General features: G+C 28.4%; 1 protein-coding gene and 1 long non-coding RNA gene across 3 annotated transcripts; both read right to left on the bottom strand.

Moving 5' to 3' along the window:
• Positions 1–970: 970 nt before the first annotated feature.
• LOC112759041 (small ribosomal subunit protein uS12) lies at positions 971–2,898 on the bottom strand. Its single transcript, XM_025807859.2, has 4 exons — positions 2,751–2,898; positions 1,581–1,736; positions 1,368–1,494; positions 971–1,252 (listed from the first exon to the last, which is right to left on the bottom strand). Exons 1-4 carry the CDS (start codon positions 2,753–2,755, stop codon positions 1,112–1,114), a joined length of 429 nt encoding a protein of 142 aa, XP_025663644.1. The 5' UTR covers positions 2,756–2,898; the 3' UTR covers positions 971–1,111.
• Positions 2,899–5,145: 2,247 nt separating this feature from the next.
• LOC112759040 (uncharacterized) lies at positions 5,146–6,676 on the bottom strand. Of its 2 annotated transcripts, none has more exons than XR_011874196.1 (4): positions 6,142–6,676; positions 5,940–6,008; positions 5,776–5,824; positions 5,146–5,674 (listed from the first exon to the last, which is right to left on the bottom strand). It is a non-coding gene; the product is annotated as an uncharacterized lncRNA (long non-coding RNA). The 2 variants fall into 2 exon arrangements; XR_011874197.1 differs by having other exon boundaries at positions 5,776–5,859; positions 6,142–6,654.
• Positions 6,677–16,264: the final 9,588 nt, after the last annotated feature.

The following is a 16,264-nucleotide window of genomic DNA, read 5'->3' as shown; positions in this document are numbered from 1 at the left end:
TCTGATTTATTAGAGATACAGAAATCAGACCGTTCGATTTGTGGTAAAAAAAAATAAAAAATTTGAAGTACAGAAATCAGACCCTCCAATTTGTGTATTTTCTACAATTTTAAAAAACACAAAAAATTACAATGTTAAGCAACGTTTGGTAGAGAGACAGATTGAAAGACTGAGAGTGAGAGACAGAGACTAAGAAACAGAGACTGAAATTTTCCGAAATAAATTTCAGTATTCTGTTTGGTGGAAAGTGAGACAGAAATTGAAACAAGAATAAAATTTTAATTTAATTTGCACAAAGGATAAAATTAGAATTAATTAATTAAAATGAGGGTATTTTAAGTATAAAATATTATTAAAATTTCAGTATCCGTCTCTAAAAATTTCAGTCCCCTGTATCCCTACGTTTTGGAGGTACTGAAATACTGAAATTTTAGAAATTTTAGTACCACTCTCTGAACCAACAAACATGATTCTGTGACTCAGTCTCCCAATCTCTGTCTCAGTACCTCAAAACAAACGCTACCTTAAGGTATTATATCACCACTTCTACTTCCATAACAAAAAAAAATTATTATATCACCACTTCTACTTCCATAACAAAAAAAAATTAGCCTACCTCAAAACAAACGCTACCTTAAGGTATATCACCACTTCTACTTCCATAACGAAAAAAATTAGCCTACCTAATGTTGATTTTAGAGCCGAAATAATTCCAAGTTCCAGTTTGAGCCAGGAATATATAATTGAAACATTTGTTGGAAAAGCTAGTACTAATTTCAAATATCAATTTTACAAACATATTAACATTAGTACAACTGCAGGAAATTATTCTTCGCCAATTTTAGATAACGACCCGAAACGTTCCACTCAAACTTGGATTTCAAGATAATGTTACCAGGTCATTTTTTTTTTTTACGAATAAAATGCACAACAAGCAGGGAATAACTAAAGAAAGACCAAGGCTTGGATATGAATCAAATAAAGTTCCATAAAATAACTATCAAGAGATACAAAATTGTTCATAAACTCATCCAATCTAATGAAGCAAAATCCATAATCATCTTTGGGAAAAACTACATAATAAAAAACAGATAGGAACCATCCAACAAATTTAAGACCTTGGCTTCTCCTTCTTCTCCTTGAAAAGAGCAAGGAGTGACACACCAGAGACCTTCACAACCTTGAACCTAACACCAGGAATATCACCGACGGCATGACCTTTTCTTCCGAATCCAGCTATCAAAACTTCGTCCTACACACATAAACAAGGCACATTATACAATGAATTCCACTTCAGTAACAAATTGTATAGGATGAAGCAAAGAGGATAATCAATATAGCAAAACTACATGACCATGATTACTCACATTCTCTTCAATGTAGTTTAAGCAACCATCATTTGGTACAAATGCAGCAATCTTCTTCCCATTCTTGATGAGTTGAACCCTTGCACATTTACGAATGGCAGAATTGGGCTGCTTAGCCTCAATACCTCTGCACACAGAACACAGCAGTAATTTCTAAATATCAAATGCTAACTGTAGAATTATTCAAGATGCACAAAGCCAAATAAGACTTACATCTTTTCAAGAACAATACCCTTGGCATGGGAAGAACCAGCAAAAGGTTTCTTCCATTCATTACCAAGATGAGATTTCTTGTATGATTTGTCTGCCCACCGTTGCCTTCTGCGGTGGGACTTCAGCTTACGGGCAGCTCCCATTCCCCGCGTCTTCCTGTCAAATTAGTAATAAGGATTTAATTACCCACCATCAGTAGATTTAGAAATCAACACCACTGTATCTTAACAAGTTTAAGAGACCACCATCTCCAAGGCTGCATTTGGTAAGTGTTTTTAAGACACAGACACATACACAAATACACAAAAGATACATAAACATAAAGATACACAAATTTTGTAATGTGTTTGGTAATAATATACAAGACACATATATAAACCAAATGTCAATTTTACCGTGTAATTTAAAAAATAATTAGGGATAAAAGGCCAGATTTTGTGTGATATGCATTGTGTCTCCATGTCTTAGCTTTAAGGAAGAACACTAAATACATGTATTCTGTGTGGATATGTGTACTACCTACCGGTCCATCAACAGTGGATGTGTACCGACATGACTAACAATTAGTGTCCATGTCTCAACAAACACAGCCTAAAAGCATGGATAAATTAAGATAGCTAACAAAAACTCTGGAAATTTATTTCCATTCATCTCTGCACAACGAGCATATACAACCAAAACACATCCCTATGCCTTGTTCAAAACATACTCTTGGAACATAGTGCCAGAATAATATAAGGGAAAAGCGATAACCAATGATAAAACATGAAAATCGAATGCAAGAACTGTATCACACTTCAAACTCCCTGTATAGCTCCCGATATTTTTATTAAAGAAAAAGGTAACATTTTGCATATGGGAAGAAACCGTGAAAAACTTGCCGCAATGAAATTCCTATAAAACTGGCAACAAAATCAGTAAATGGATCATACTCATTAAAAGCCAATTAACTTTCTAATTACCAGATTCATCAGGCTCGTCATTTTGAGGCCAGATAAACAAACAATAAATTTGAAGAAGTACAGTGTTAGCTAAACAAATAGCAGTGATGAAACGAGTAAAATATTAAAAAAAAAAAAAAAGAAATCAAGATCAGTCATGGAAGAAAGCAATTCGTGTAGAAGGTAATAACAAAAACGAGATTGACATTTGTGGAGAATGTATTATTACCCCATGATTGACGGAAGCTTTGTTCTGCTGCGAGGGCGTCAAGAAGAAGAAGATGCAGTTCAAACAGCAGCCGCAGCGATAAACCCTAGCCCTAAATTTGGTGTGTTATGTTTTTATAGAGAGAAACACTTTTGGGTTAGGGACATGGGCTTGTTTTGAAAACAAAAAACGTGTGGGTATTTTATTTTTCTATTGGGTTTCAGGATCTGATCACTCTATTGGGTTCAGAAGGCTCACAAAACTATTGGGCCTATGACATAATGGTCCATTTTAGGGTTTCAGACCTAGTCGTTGCTAGGTAAGTGTGTGTGAGTGCTTTTGTATGAAAAAAAAGTTGGTGAGATCTAATATTTTTTGAATAATTATCTAAATTATTTTTAAAGATTTTAAAAACAAATATTTTAATTTCTAAAAAAATTAAAATACAAAAATATTTTTAAAATTTTATTTCAATAGACAAATCAATTTTTAGTTTATTTTTTAACAGAATAATTATCCAAATCTGTCCCTAATAATTTTAAAAGCAAACATTTTATTCTTCAAAAAAATTAATATACAAATCAATCTTCAATATCTTTTTCTATCAGACACAACAGTTTCTATTTATTTTTTAACGTAATTCACTAATAGAGAATGCAAATTTGACCAAAAAATAACTTTAATTATACTTCATTTTTAACTATCAGACCAAACTAAATAATATCAAATGGTTTTTAATCTTGAGTTTTTTGTAAAATAATAATCTCGAGGAGAATTATAGAATAACTTATAAAGATTTACATAGATTTCTTCGGCATACATATTCTGTACATGTAGATATTTGTTTCCAAGAAGGAAACAGCTTGACAGGCTCTTTGTGAAGAGTATGGCTGACTTGGGACCTTAGGTGAACGAGCTTACATTGTGTGAGAAAAGGTGTAATAGTGTAAGTGTAACGGTTTTGTGTTGGCCTCGTTTTGTCTATGGTGTTTTTATCTGCTCTATTTTTTATTATTGTGGAATGTGACTCCAAAGCAGTGATAGAGATGTTCAATAACAAAAGAAACCTCAATAACCATTTAAATGACTTAATCAGAGACATTAACAGATAGAAAGATAAGAATTTGAATATTCATTTTGTAAATATTTTTAGAAAAGACAACCAATGTGCTGATTGCCTAGCACCAAAAAATGTAAATTTAGAATTAGATCTCTATTTTTGAGATATTTCTTTTAGAGAAGTAGTTCAGTTACTAATAGATGATGAATAAGAGACATTTTTATCTTTTCGTATAATTAGTGTGTAATCTTTTTTCTGAGCTTAGCTCCTGTTTATTATACCAAAAAAAAAAATGATCTATCCTATTCATAGAAAAATTGGAAAAGTTGAATTTAGTTAACAAATAGGAAAAAGGAAAAAATTGAATATACTAAAAATATTGGAATTCTTCTTTCTTTATATACTAAAGGTCAATTTCGAACCAGACAAAAAAAATTTCAATATTCACATAATAGGATATTAAGTTTAATATTTATAATTTTATATATACAAGATCTAAAATTACATATTCAAATATTTTAATAGTATTTAAAAATATAAAATAAAATAGATAATAATTAAAAAAATAAAATAGAATAACTTTAAACTATTTTGGCCTAATTTATTATTGTCTCTCAAAAATACTTTATCAATGAACAAAATCTTGTGTGTGCATATCAGCATATGTTAAATAAATTGATTTATTGTGCAAGAATTAATAAGTTGACAAATAACACACTAAATATGACAGTTTTTATAAGTATCAACTTCATTTTGTTGCGAGATGTTTCTGTTCATCCTAGCAGCAAAGTTAGTTCCTGATTTTGAGAAGATTCGTGACATTATGTGATGCCCGTGGAGGACAGAGCTGGTGTTGATTCAGAGAACGACAGATTGTGTGGCTGATTCCTTGGCCAAATATGCTATTAAGGAAGGTGTCTATCATGCTAAATGGCTGGTGCCGTGGGATGGTCTTCAATTGCTTCTTCTTCTTCAGGACATGATGCCTTAGTTGTTTCGTGGTTCTTTAACCGCGTTTTTTGCTTTTTCTTTTTCTTTTTTTAGTTACAGTCACAAAAAAAAATCAATTTCATTAGTTAGTTAAAATAAATTTTGAGTAATTATCTAAATCAATTTCTGAAATTTTTAAAATTAAACACATTAGTCACTTAAGTTTTAAAATATTAACACCAAATAAACTTAGAAAAATATTTTCAAGTGAACAAGGTCTTTTTTCTTGGTATAATTACTAAATGTGGTAGTACAAACAGCTTTTTTTCGACACTTCCGTTATAAAATTTTACTCTATTTATAAAAATACCATTAAAAATCAATTGATCTAAACTTTTCTATACCCCAACAAGAGAGACTACAATATAAAGAATAGTATCGCACTTATTAAGTGCAATCTAGTCCATAGATAATAATATGTACAAAGATTCAAACAATTATCATGTAACCATCAAAAATTACAACAGGGTAAGTACTAGTAAGATTACATTAGGTAACACCAACAAGTTTTACCATTTTTTTTACCGAAGATATGGAGACTCGAATTCACAACCTCTTAATTGAGTATGAGGAGACTATCCCATTTTAGCTATTGCTTCTTGGCAACAAGTTTTACCATTGCTTGTTATATTATTGACAAGTTTATTTCTAACACCATATCACTATATACTAACTATGCTGGTTGAAACGGTAGATCTGAATTTGAGACTGGAAACGAAGAGAGGTAAGGTGCCACCTTAGTTTCAGACGGGAGACGGGGCACGAGCTGTTGCTCTCTCACACAGTGCCAATTGTCAAACTCAGAACAGCACAACAACATGAACAACTTCTTTTTCTTTTTCCTTTTTCCAAATTTTTTTTCTTCGCAATCATCGGTTTTTGACTTTTTATTTTCCTAAAATAATAAATACTAATAAATAAATCAAAGAGAAAATAAAAAATAATTTGTTATTCCAATTTCAAAATATTAGAACATCACCCATTTCATGAACAAACCTGAAGGCTATATCCAAAAGAAGTAGCAGGCCAGAATTCTAGTTGCCCTCTTTACATGAACCAATGACAAAAATCAGCAAAAAGCTATCATGTTAAAGTTAGTTTAGTCATTAACTTCCAAACAATTTCATTGAAAATTAAAAATAAAACAAAAAGTACTCTACCCGCTCATGAATGCTTTGTTGAGTTCCAAAAAACTCATCATGGCTAGGAGCCATAGAATTCAAGGGACCCTACAAGGTATATATGTCAACTGATAATTGTATATTCCAATTTGTTTAAATAATTGTATATTCCAAGGGTTACCAGATGAATACAGTTACTAGATGCCAAAGCTAATCAATCGGTGGGCAGAGCAGCTCTTACCTTTGACTCACAAGCACGATGGATGACGAGTACGATGAGGGACAGCGGGCAGAGCGCTACTGAACACAGTAACCCCGATGACGGGTTGGGGTACCACGACTATACGACTACGATGAAGAATGGTGATTGGCGAAAGGGGAGATGACCTTGACCACGACGAATAGTTGCAGATCTCGAGCGTCACTGACAGCCACATTGACAAGACCGGAGGCGGCGGTCGCGTTGGAGGAAGCTCGAGTTTGCTTTCACGAGAGGAGAAGAGTGACCTAAAGATCCGACCTGCATCCGTTTCATCCATTTCTTTTTTGGAACGACCAATAAGGCCCAACTTGTGAAGCTGGCACCTACGGAACCCAGCACAATGAGATCTCGTTCCAATTCACGCTACCAACTTGGCTCGGTCGACCATCCCATGAGCGCCCGCAACTCGTTGACAACCTGCTCCATTCTACAAAAGGGAGACAACACGCGTCACAGGAGATGCACGAAAAAGGCCTATTTGTAAATCTGTATGAACTTACATCTGTACAGCAGCACGATCATATTCTCTAATAACTTTATTCAACAACAACATCATCATCATCATCAACATTATTATTATTATTATTATTATTATTATTATTATTCAACAACATTATATTTTTTCATGCAAAAACTCCTTTTATATTATAAATACTACATTAGAATATAATGAATAAATTTATCATTATTTTTGTCAAAAAATATACAAAAAATTATGGTACAGTATTATTGTGCAAATAATAAATTTATTTTATTTTACTTTTTTTTACGTTGTGTAATTGATATTAATGAATGTCACTGAATGCACATTTAGTGATGATGATTGTATGAGTATATCTACTTACAATCTTACATAGTGCATACACATGTATATTAGCAATGTTTGGATCATTTCTTAATGAAAGACATATATGACTTGGAGTTAGAGAATACTCAATATAACAAAATAAAATATACAAATAATAAGACATGAAACTAAACAAACCACGATAATATGCTTTTAATTTAAGAGCATATGAGACTCAGTACATCTCTTTTTGTTGGATTTGGATTTGTAAATATAGTGAGGATAATTGTAAGACCTCAGACTTTTAGAAGATAAATAATGAATTAATTATGTTTATATATATAATTTTATTTTCAGAAAGTTATCTTTACTGAAAAATAAATAAATCAAAATTATGAGACTTTGAGTTTTAAATTAGTTTGAGTTTATATAATTTTCAATTACAATTAGATATTTTTGTTTAATTGAAATTAATGATTTGGGTTTTCTCTTAATTAAAATTTAAACTTTTAGTAATTAGAAAAAAAAGAGAATTTTATACATAATTTAAATTAAATAATTGAAAGTTTTGGTTAATTTTATAAATAAAGAAAAATTTATTTGATTACCTATACTTTTAAATTAGAATACTTGTTTGAAAAATTAATTGACAAATTGATTAAATAAAATGATATTCTTAAAGTAATTTTATTGGGTTAGAATTTGGTTTTTAATAACTACTCTATTTCCTAATGTTTATTAAAATTACCCAAATCCTAATTTCCAAATTAAAATCCACAAATCCTAACTCTAACCTAACCTAGCGACTGCTTCACCGCCATTCACCCACCACCATCCCCTTCCCATATACACACTAAACACACACACATCCGAAAAAGAGAAGAGAAGGAGTGCCGAGGAAGTGAGGGAGACGAGAAGAGGGGGGAGTCGCACCGCCACCGCACCCGTCACGCCCCGCCGTGCCCAGCTCGCCATTGCGCCGCCAAGTCGCTGCCTTCGCACACCGTCGCTGTTCGTAAAGCTTGCTGCCGTTGCCGTTCAAGTTGCTACCGCCGTCGTCACATGCGACGCCGCCGAAGCTCCCTTCACCGCCGTCGATGCCGATATGAGGAGAGGGAGAATGGCGAAAAGGAGCCGACGTCGGAGACACACCGTGCGAAGAAGAGGGAGATAAGGGCGCTTTTCATAAACTTATTTTACTTTCAAGAGTTGATACTAATGCGAAAAGTATATTTTTGTGATTTTGTAAGTCTTATGGATTGAATTGAGTTGTTTTGGATGAATAAAATTATTTGATTGATTGATTGAGAAAGTTGAATGTTCTGAAATAGTTGGCTGCTGTTGTTGAATTGATTTTTTCTTGAATTACTGGAAGAGATTTAATGTTAAAATTTAGTTTAATTTTGGAAATGATTTGATTTTGGAAAAGACTCAAAACTGGAATTGGTTTGGTTTGGAAGAGATTTAATATCGAAAATTGGTTTGATATTGAACCTAGTTTGATATCGGAATTTGGTTTGATTAATGAAAAGTATTTGATATTTAGAAACGGTTTGATTAATGAAAAGTATTTGATATTCGAAAATAGTTTGATTAATAAAAAGTATTTGATATTTCGAAATGGTTGGGAAGTGTTTGAGGAATGTTTGGATGGGACTTGAAAAGGGTGACAGAATATGAGTTTTAAAGGAGATGCTGCCCAAATTTTTATAAAATTGGAGATTTCGTTTGAAGTGCTTATTAGAAAGATTTGGATTTTTTTTAAGGATTTTATAATTTGATTTTGAGTTATTCAAAAAAGGATTATGTTTTGAGTTTGCTTTATTTAGAAAAGAATGAATTGTAGTTGAGGAAGTGCGGGAATGATGATTTGTAAATGAATGAGATATGTGACCTCGGGTAAGAGGCTGTGACGTTGTCCACTTGCTCTGGGAAAGAGATGAGGAAGAAGAATGATGAAAATTGAGTTTGAATTATGAAATTGAATGAATATGATAAACGAAGCATGATTGTGGTTGATTGATGATGAGTATGTTTGTGTTTTCCCTCCGGTTGTAAGGGTGACATGGCACATATTCCCTCTAATGGTGACAGGACACGTAATCCATCTAATGTTGACAGGGCACGTAATCCCTCTACTGGTGACAGGGCACTCTCCCTCTAATGGTCAGCCAATGTGCTGAGATATTTGTGCACAACAGAGAGACAATAACCGAGTTAGCTACCGGACATGTCGGGTTGGTTATATAACTGACAAATGAGCTCATTAGCCATAGGGCAGACATGCATCATATGCATTTGCATATTTTGTTTGAGTTTGAATTTGTTTTGATTTGCCTAATTGCTTATTTGTTATTAACTTCTATCTAAGCTATTTATTGTATCTGCTTCTTAATTGTGTTTTTCTTGTTTGCATTGTATGTGTTTGAACAACTGAGAGATCCCTCATACTGGTGGTGGTGACGTTGTTTCCGAATGTGATGTTGATTGTTGATTTGATTAAATTGCTTGGGCCGGAGGTCGTGGTTTATATTGTGATGGGCCGGAGGTCATGATTGATTTCTGATTAAGACTTAGTAAAGTATGAAATATCAAGCTGGTTCAACATAGACTTAATGAACCTATGTTTAAAATAGGTTGGTTATTCATACTGTTAGAAAACTTTTAAGATTCTTTTATAAGAAAAGTGAGTTTTGGATTTTTGGATAATTAACTGATTTCTTTTAAAAAGTTTTTGAATTTTTGGGTGGCTAAACCCTCGATTTTTAAAAGATTCACAAGACAATGATAATCACCGAGTTTGAAAACAATTTTCTTATTAAATATTTTCTTATGACAATTCTGAAATTCCATGGTGAGACCATGTGATTAGATTCTCACCCCTACAGCTTTATCTTTTCAGGAAATGGATGAAGAAGGTTATGAAGAGTTTAATTGTATTTTGCGTATACGATTTTGTTGTTATATTAGTTTAATTGTTATTTATTTATCCCTAGCCATTAATATTGTATCTTGTAAAGAGGTTCAGAGTTTTGATGGTTGTGTTTGTAAGTTATTTTATAAAGAACTTAGTTATTGTGTGCATTTTTCAAACAAAAAAGTATTTTCGGTTTTTAAAAGAATAGTTTATACGGTTTCGAGTTTTACAAAGGCTTCTATTTTATTATTAAGTATGGAAGTCGTCGTAATACTCTTCACTATCAGAGTAGCGCAGCCGGAAGCGTGATATTCTGGTAGTAAGGGTGTTACAATAATTCAATAATATTTTTTTTTGAAAAAATACGATATTAGAAATCAAATAGGTTAACTTAACCTTAAAAGTTAATTTGATTATAATATCTACTAAATTTTTTTCTAATAAATGCTTGAAGAATTTAGTGAGTCATACTGAAAAATGAACGGGAGACTGTTATGTCTGACGAAAAAAAATATTAGAGATTGATTTATGTATTAATTTTTTTTTCTAGATTAAAATGTCTGCTTTTAAAATTTTTGGAGACTAATTTAGGTAATTACTACATCAGAAAATGAATTAAGAACTGATTTATCTGCTGGAATAAAACTTTGGAGATATTTTTGTATATTAATTTTTTTGGGAAGTAAAATATTCGCTTTAAAAATTTTTGGGAACTAATTTGAATAATTGCTCAATATTTTCTACCATGAGAGTTAATCTATATAAAAATCAACACATGCGACGGTGATGATGAAATTCTCATTTTCTCACTTTTCTATTTTTTTTTTTTTTTTTTTTTTACTTTAGAGGAATTTCATTCTTCTTTCAAAATCCCAAATAATTTGTTGTGTAGTTGGTATTTGGTAAATGGATAAAACATTAAAATTGACCATAAATATTATAACGTTGACGAATTTGATGACAGAAAATTAAAACTAACTTCAACCATAAAAGATGGACTCCCATAAATAAAATAGAGACCACTCAGATAAAGGCGCCTAAAACATATTTTTTTAAAGATGTTTTTATATTGTGTTTTAATTGGTTTCTGTATAATTTATTCGGTATTCTTCATCACATATTATTAAATTCTTCAAAAGATTTTCTTTCCAAAAACAATAAAAAATATTTAATTTAGACTAAAACAAAAAAGGTAATAAATTAACTATTAAATTTTTTTAAAAAATTATTTACATAAAAAAATATATCACATTCATCAAAATATATATATATATATATATATATATATATATATAACAAACTCTTAAAATTTATATATAACAAACTCTTAAAATTTTTATAAAAAAAATAATTAATTTATATTCGTACAATATATAAAATAATTACTATATTATTATTATATTATATATTAAGATTCACTAATTTAATTTTTTTATTTTTAATATAAGCATTAGAAATAAATAAAATTTTCATAACTAAATGTAGTATAACAAAATATATATAATATTAATTAGTTCTTAAAAAATTCTAAAAAAATAGTTTCTTTCATTTTAGTAAAATAACTATTTATTAAAGTAGACAAATTAATTATTTTCTTTTCATATACAGTTTTTTTAAGACATAAAAGTAATTAATTAGGACATTGGTTAAGATAATTAAAGTCACTATTTCATTAAATTTTTAATTTAAAGAAAAATCCTAGTTAATTTTGGTATAGAAATTTTGAATTTGAAAACATTGATAAAAATTATGTTGAATTTTGATTTATTTGATTCTCATTTAAATTAATCACTACATAAGTTAAAGTTCTGTTTTGAAGTTATATTCGAGCTTTAATATGATTTTTAAAGTTTCAATTTACTTAGTTTGATTTTTTAACTTAGGTATCCGTGACTCATATTAGGGTTTTAAGTGTTTAGTTGAAAAAAAAATAAGGTAAAAAAAATTTCAATTGTCAGATCAAATAGTCACTAGAATGTATAATGTAACAGTCGTTAGTCCATCTCAGCATGTCGTTAACGATTTTGTGAGATAGTGACAAAAATAAGATTAGGAACCAATATGAGTCATAACTATTAAGTTGGGAGACTAAATTGAGTAAATCAAAATTTTTGAAATTAGATTGAAATATAGTTGTTAGAACCGAACCAGTGATCGAACTGGTCAAGCTACTAGTTTACTGGTTTATTGGTTCAACCGATAAATCACTGGTTGAACCGATAAAACCGGTCTCACGTAAATATAAAATATAAAATAGTTAAAAACTTAAAATTAAAATTTGAAATACATATCTTCACTAACATTTTATGAAGAATCAAGTCTCAACTTCTAAAAATAACTAATATAAAAGAATCATAAAATTTTAATACTACAATAGTATCTTATTTTGACACAATAAAAAAATAATTAATTCACAAAGCCTATCATCTAACTATAATATCATTAGATTTTAACACTAATATCAAAATAAATAACCTTAATCACAATACTAGCAATAAAATAGATCAAGTAAATTAATAAATTTTTAGTGAAATTTATATTTATATTAATAATGGTATATAATTAAAATATAATTAATTTTAAAAATAGAAAAAATAAAAATTAAATTAAATTAGATATTTATTTATACTATATAATTAGTATTTGTCAAATATAATACTTAAAAGTGCAATGGCTAAGTGGCAAGTAGAGGTTGTTTTTGCTCCAAGGTTCTTGGTTCGAGACCTTATGGAGATATTTTAAAAATTTTTTCAAGCAGACCAGTTCGGTTAGACCGGTTTGCACCAGTTCACACCAATTTTATTCCTTAAACGGTCCAAGGAGTAAACCGCTAGTTCGGTTCTAGTCCGGTTCACTAGTTTTCTGGTCGAACCAGCCGATCCAGTTCAATTTTTACAATTATGGATTCAAATACGAACATAATTTTAGAGACCAATAAGTATTATCTCTTTGTTGACAATTAAGTTGTTTTAATGGTAATTAAGATCTAATAATGGTTTATAATAAAAGAAGCATTCTTTTGCAACAATGAACCTATAGTAATAGTTAGGGGTGTTCACAGATTAGATCATATCCATATAAATCTACAGTATTTATCCATATCTGATATGTAATTTGAGGATATGATCTGATCTGTAAGATGATCGGATTTGATCGAATCGGATCCACACTCTAATCAGATAGAAGTAAATATGTTTACAAAAGTAAACAAAAAAATTATTGACTTTTTTTATAAAAATAAAATTTTTTAATATTTTTTATTTTATGAATATATTTGATATCTGATCCAAACATAAAAAGTGCGAATATCGAATTTGATCTAATGAGTTTAGTGCGGATTGGATCGAAATTTCAGCCATATCCCATCTGTAAATACCCCTAGCAATAATAACTAAAAAATTATGATTATATTTTTAACTAAGAGGAAGTGCCAAAAATAAAATTACTAAATACAAAAATATTTAATCAAATATTAAAAAAAATTTTACTTTAAAACAGTTGGACTTTTTTGCTTTTATATATATATATATATATATATAATGTAATAATAATATTAATATGATAATTATTTTATATATCACACAAATATAAACGTTTTTTTCTATGATCTTAAGAAAGGTTTTGTAAGTGCCTAACCTTGTTATCAATTTTTGTAGTGTTAGCCCTCATATTATCAATTTGATTCATATATAATTCGGATGATAAATTATTTAGTGACGTGCTTCCTTTTTTACTGTGATATACTTGTTGTTTATTATTATTATATTATTATTATGTACATTAAAAAATAACAGGCTAAATTATTGCCATAACATAATAGAAGTATGGAAGTTTATCATTCTTCTCTAATGGAGGAAATAAAATTCTTTTCAATAGTTTATTTAACGTTTAGTAGAATAAAAATAAATTTTATTAGAATAAATTTTAGTACGAGTTTAATATTTTTATTCATCATAAAATATTTATAGAATTACTCGTAGATAAATTTTGGAAAAAAGAAAAAAAAACATGATTTTTAATTTTATTTTTAAATAAACTTTATTTTTAATTTTAAAATAAATTTTAATTTTATTTTTTAATAATATTAATTTTTTACCGTATATAATTATTCAAATATTTTTTAATCATATATAAATAAATTACTCTTAATAAGACTTTTTTGTGTTATTCAATTATCTTTTTTAAAAAATAATTAATTATTAAAATAATTAAACTTTTCACAACAAAAATAATAAAATGAACAAAAAAAATTAACTATCCTGATAATTTTTTGTATTTTTATTCATATTTTAATTATAAACATGAATAAAATTTAATTATATTATTTATGAAATGTAACTATAGATGTAGATAAAATTTAGTTATATTACTTATATATAGTTTCATTATATTGTATTACTTATAAAGTTAGATTATAATTATGATAATAGAATTGTTCTTGTATTTTTATATGTGTGACTAATTGGTAGTGTTAAAACATTACTCTTAATTATAATAAGGTTTATAATTTAAAAAATCAAAGACTCAATTAAAAAGATACGAAAAAAATGATGTTAAAATATTCTAACTCTTTAAAATAAAAATATTCGAAATTCAATTAAAAATTATTTAAAATTTAAACTTAATAAAAATTTATATTCAATGTGTTTTGTATTAAATATATTTAATAACCTATTATATCATATTGGTTGAAATTAATTTTTATAATGTTAATTTTTTAATAACACTTTATTAGAAAAAATCATCTTTTCAAAATTTTTTAAGAACTAATTAATATTATATATATTTTATTACACTACATTTAGTTATAAAATTTTATTTATTTCTAATGCTTATATTAAAAATAAAAAAAAATTTAAATTAGTGAATCTTAATATATAATATAATAATAATATAGTAATTATTTTATATATTGTACGAATATAAATTAATTATTTTTTTATTTATAAAAATTTTAAGAGCTTGTTATATATATATTGATAAATGTGATATATTTTTTTATGTAAATAATCTTTTAAAAAAAATCTAATAGTTAATTTATTATCTTTTTTGTTTTAGTCTAAATTAAATATTTTTTATTGTTTTTGGAAAAAAAATCTTTTGAGAAATTTAATAATATGTGATGAGGAATACCGAATAAATTATACAGAAACCAATTAAAACACAACATAAAAACATCTTTAAAAAAAGACGTTTTAGGCGTCTTTATCTGAGTGGCCTCTAAATAAAATTATCTGAATTTCAAAAAATTATAAAAAATTTTAAATTATCTGAATAACCTAACTTAACCACTCCAAAACTCTAATTCTATCACATTCTCAATTTTCAATACTCTTGGCCACCACCTCTAATCTCCCAACCCTTTTCCAAACTCTCGATCTCTTCCCTCCTCCACTTTATTTTCAGACAAGATTCACTTCCTATCAATGACATTTGAGATTAGTGAGAATATAAAAAGCACAGTAAAGATAAAACCCACTCCCTATCAAATTTTCAAAACAATGATATAGAGCTAGAATCAAAGATTACTGAGAATGGATAAAGCACGACAAAGATACATTGAAGAAGATCAAGAACCCGTCATGCTAAGATAACACATACATGGAGCTTAGTTAGGTTTGATCTAACACATCATGACCTTCGGTTTACTACGACGACACATTGATAATTTGATACACTTTGTTTTGAAATGTGTGTGCAACACCACCATATCAGCATCTCTTGCTTCAAATACAAGATAGTAAAGAGCCATGTTAACAAGTTGCATATTGGTCCCAATGAGTCTCTTGTAGCAGTCATCATCCATCTTTTGTATCTGATCTTAAACTTCACCTTGTTCGTCTATCTTAATTTGTGAGTGACAAATTAATGAGTTTTGTAGTGGATGATGTAACATCTAGAGCTTTTGAAAATTTTATTATAAACCAATTCTAATTTAATTTATTCATAATAGACTTTAATATTAGAAATTATTTTATTAAAAGCAATTAAATCAAGTTTTGATAATTAAACTAAAATTTTTATCTAATTTTATAATTATTGAATAATTTTTATATTTAAAATTTAAAATTTTAGTAACGGTAAAATAATAAGAATTTTATATGATTCAATTTGAATTTTGAGATATTGAATCTAATTTTTATGAAGGAAAAATTATTACAAAGGACGTTAGGAAGATTTAATTATTAAAAAGGACCTTTAATATTAAAATTATTTAGAAGGACTAATTTTATAATATTTAAAAAAAGGACCAAATCTTTTTTGTGAAGAGACAAATATATCTTTAGATTATTTTTCATTTATTTCTTTTTTTAAACATAATTTTTTTTAATTATCTGTCATACTCAAATCCTTATTCTTCATCTATAACTCATAGAGACATTTGTTACTGCCAATCA

Source organism: Arachis hypogaea, chromosome 16, assembly GCF_003086295.3.
Source record: "Arachis hypogaea cultivar Tifrunner chromosome 16, arahy.Tifrunner.gnm2.J5K5, whole genome shotgun sequence".
NCBI lineage: Eukaryota > Viridiplantae > Streptophyta > Magnoliopsida > Fabales > Fabaceae > Arachis > Arachis hypogaea.
The sequence above is the reverse complement of the archived record's forward strand: the minus strand, read 5'-3'. Positions and strand labels throughout refer to the sequence as shown.

Coding starts and splice junctions, on each gene's coding strand:
- LOC112759041 (XM_025807859.2), bottom strand. Junction 1,495..1,580: donor GGTATTGTTCTTGAAAAGAT/GTAAGTCTTATT, acceptor TTCTGTGTGCAG/AGGTATTGAGGCTAAGCAGC. Junction 1,253..1,367: donor TAAACTACATTGAAGAGAAT/GTGAGTAATCAT, acceptor TTATGTGTGTAG/GACGAAGTTTTGATAGCTGG.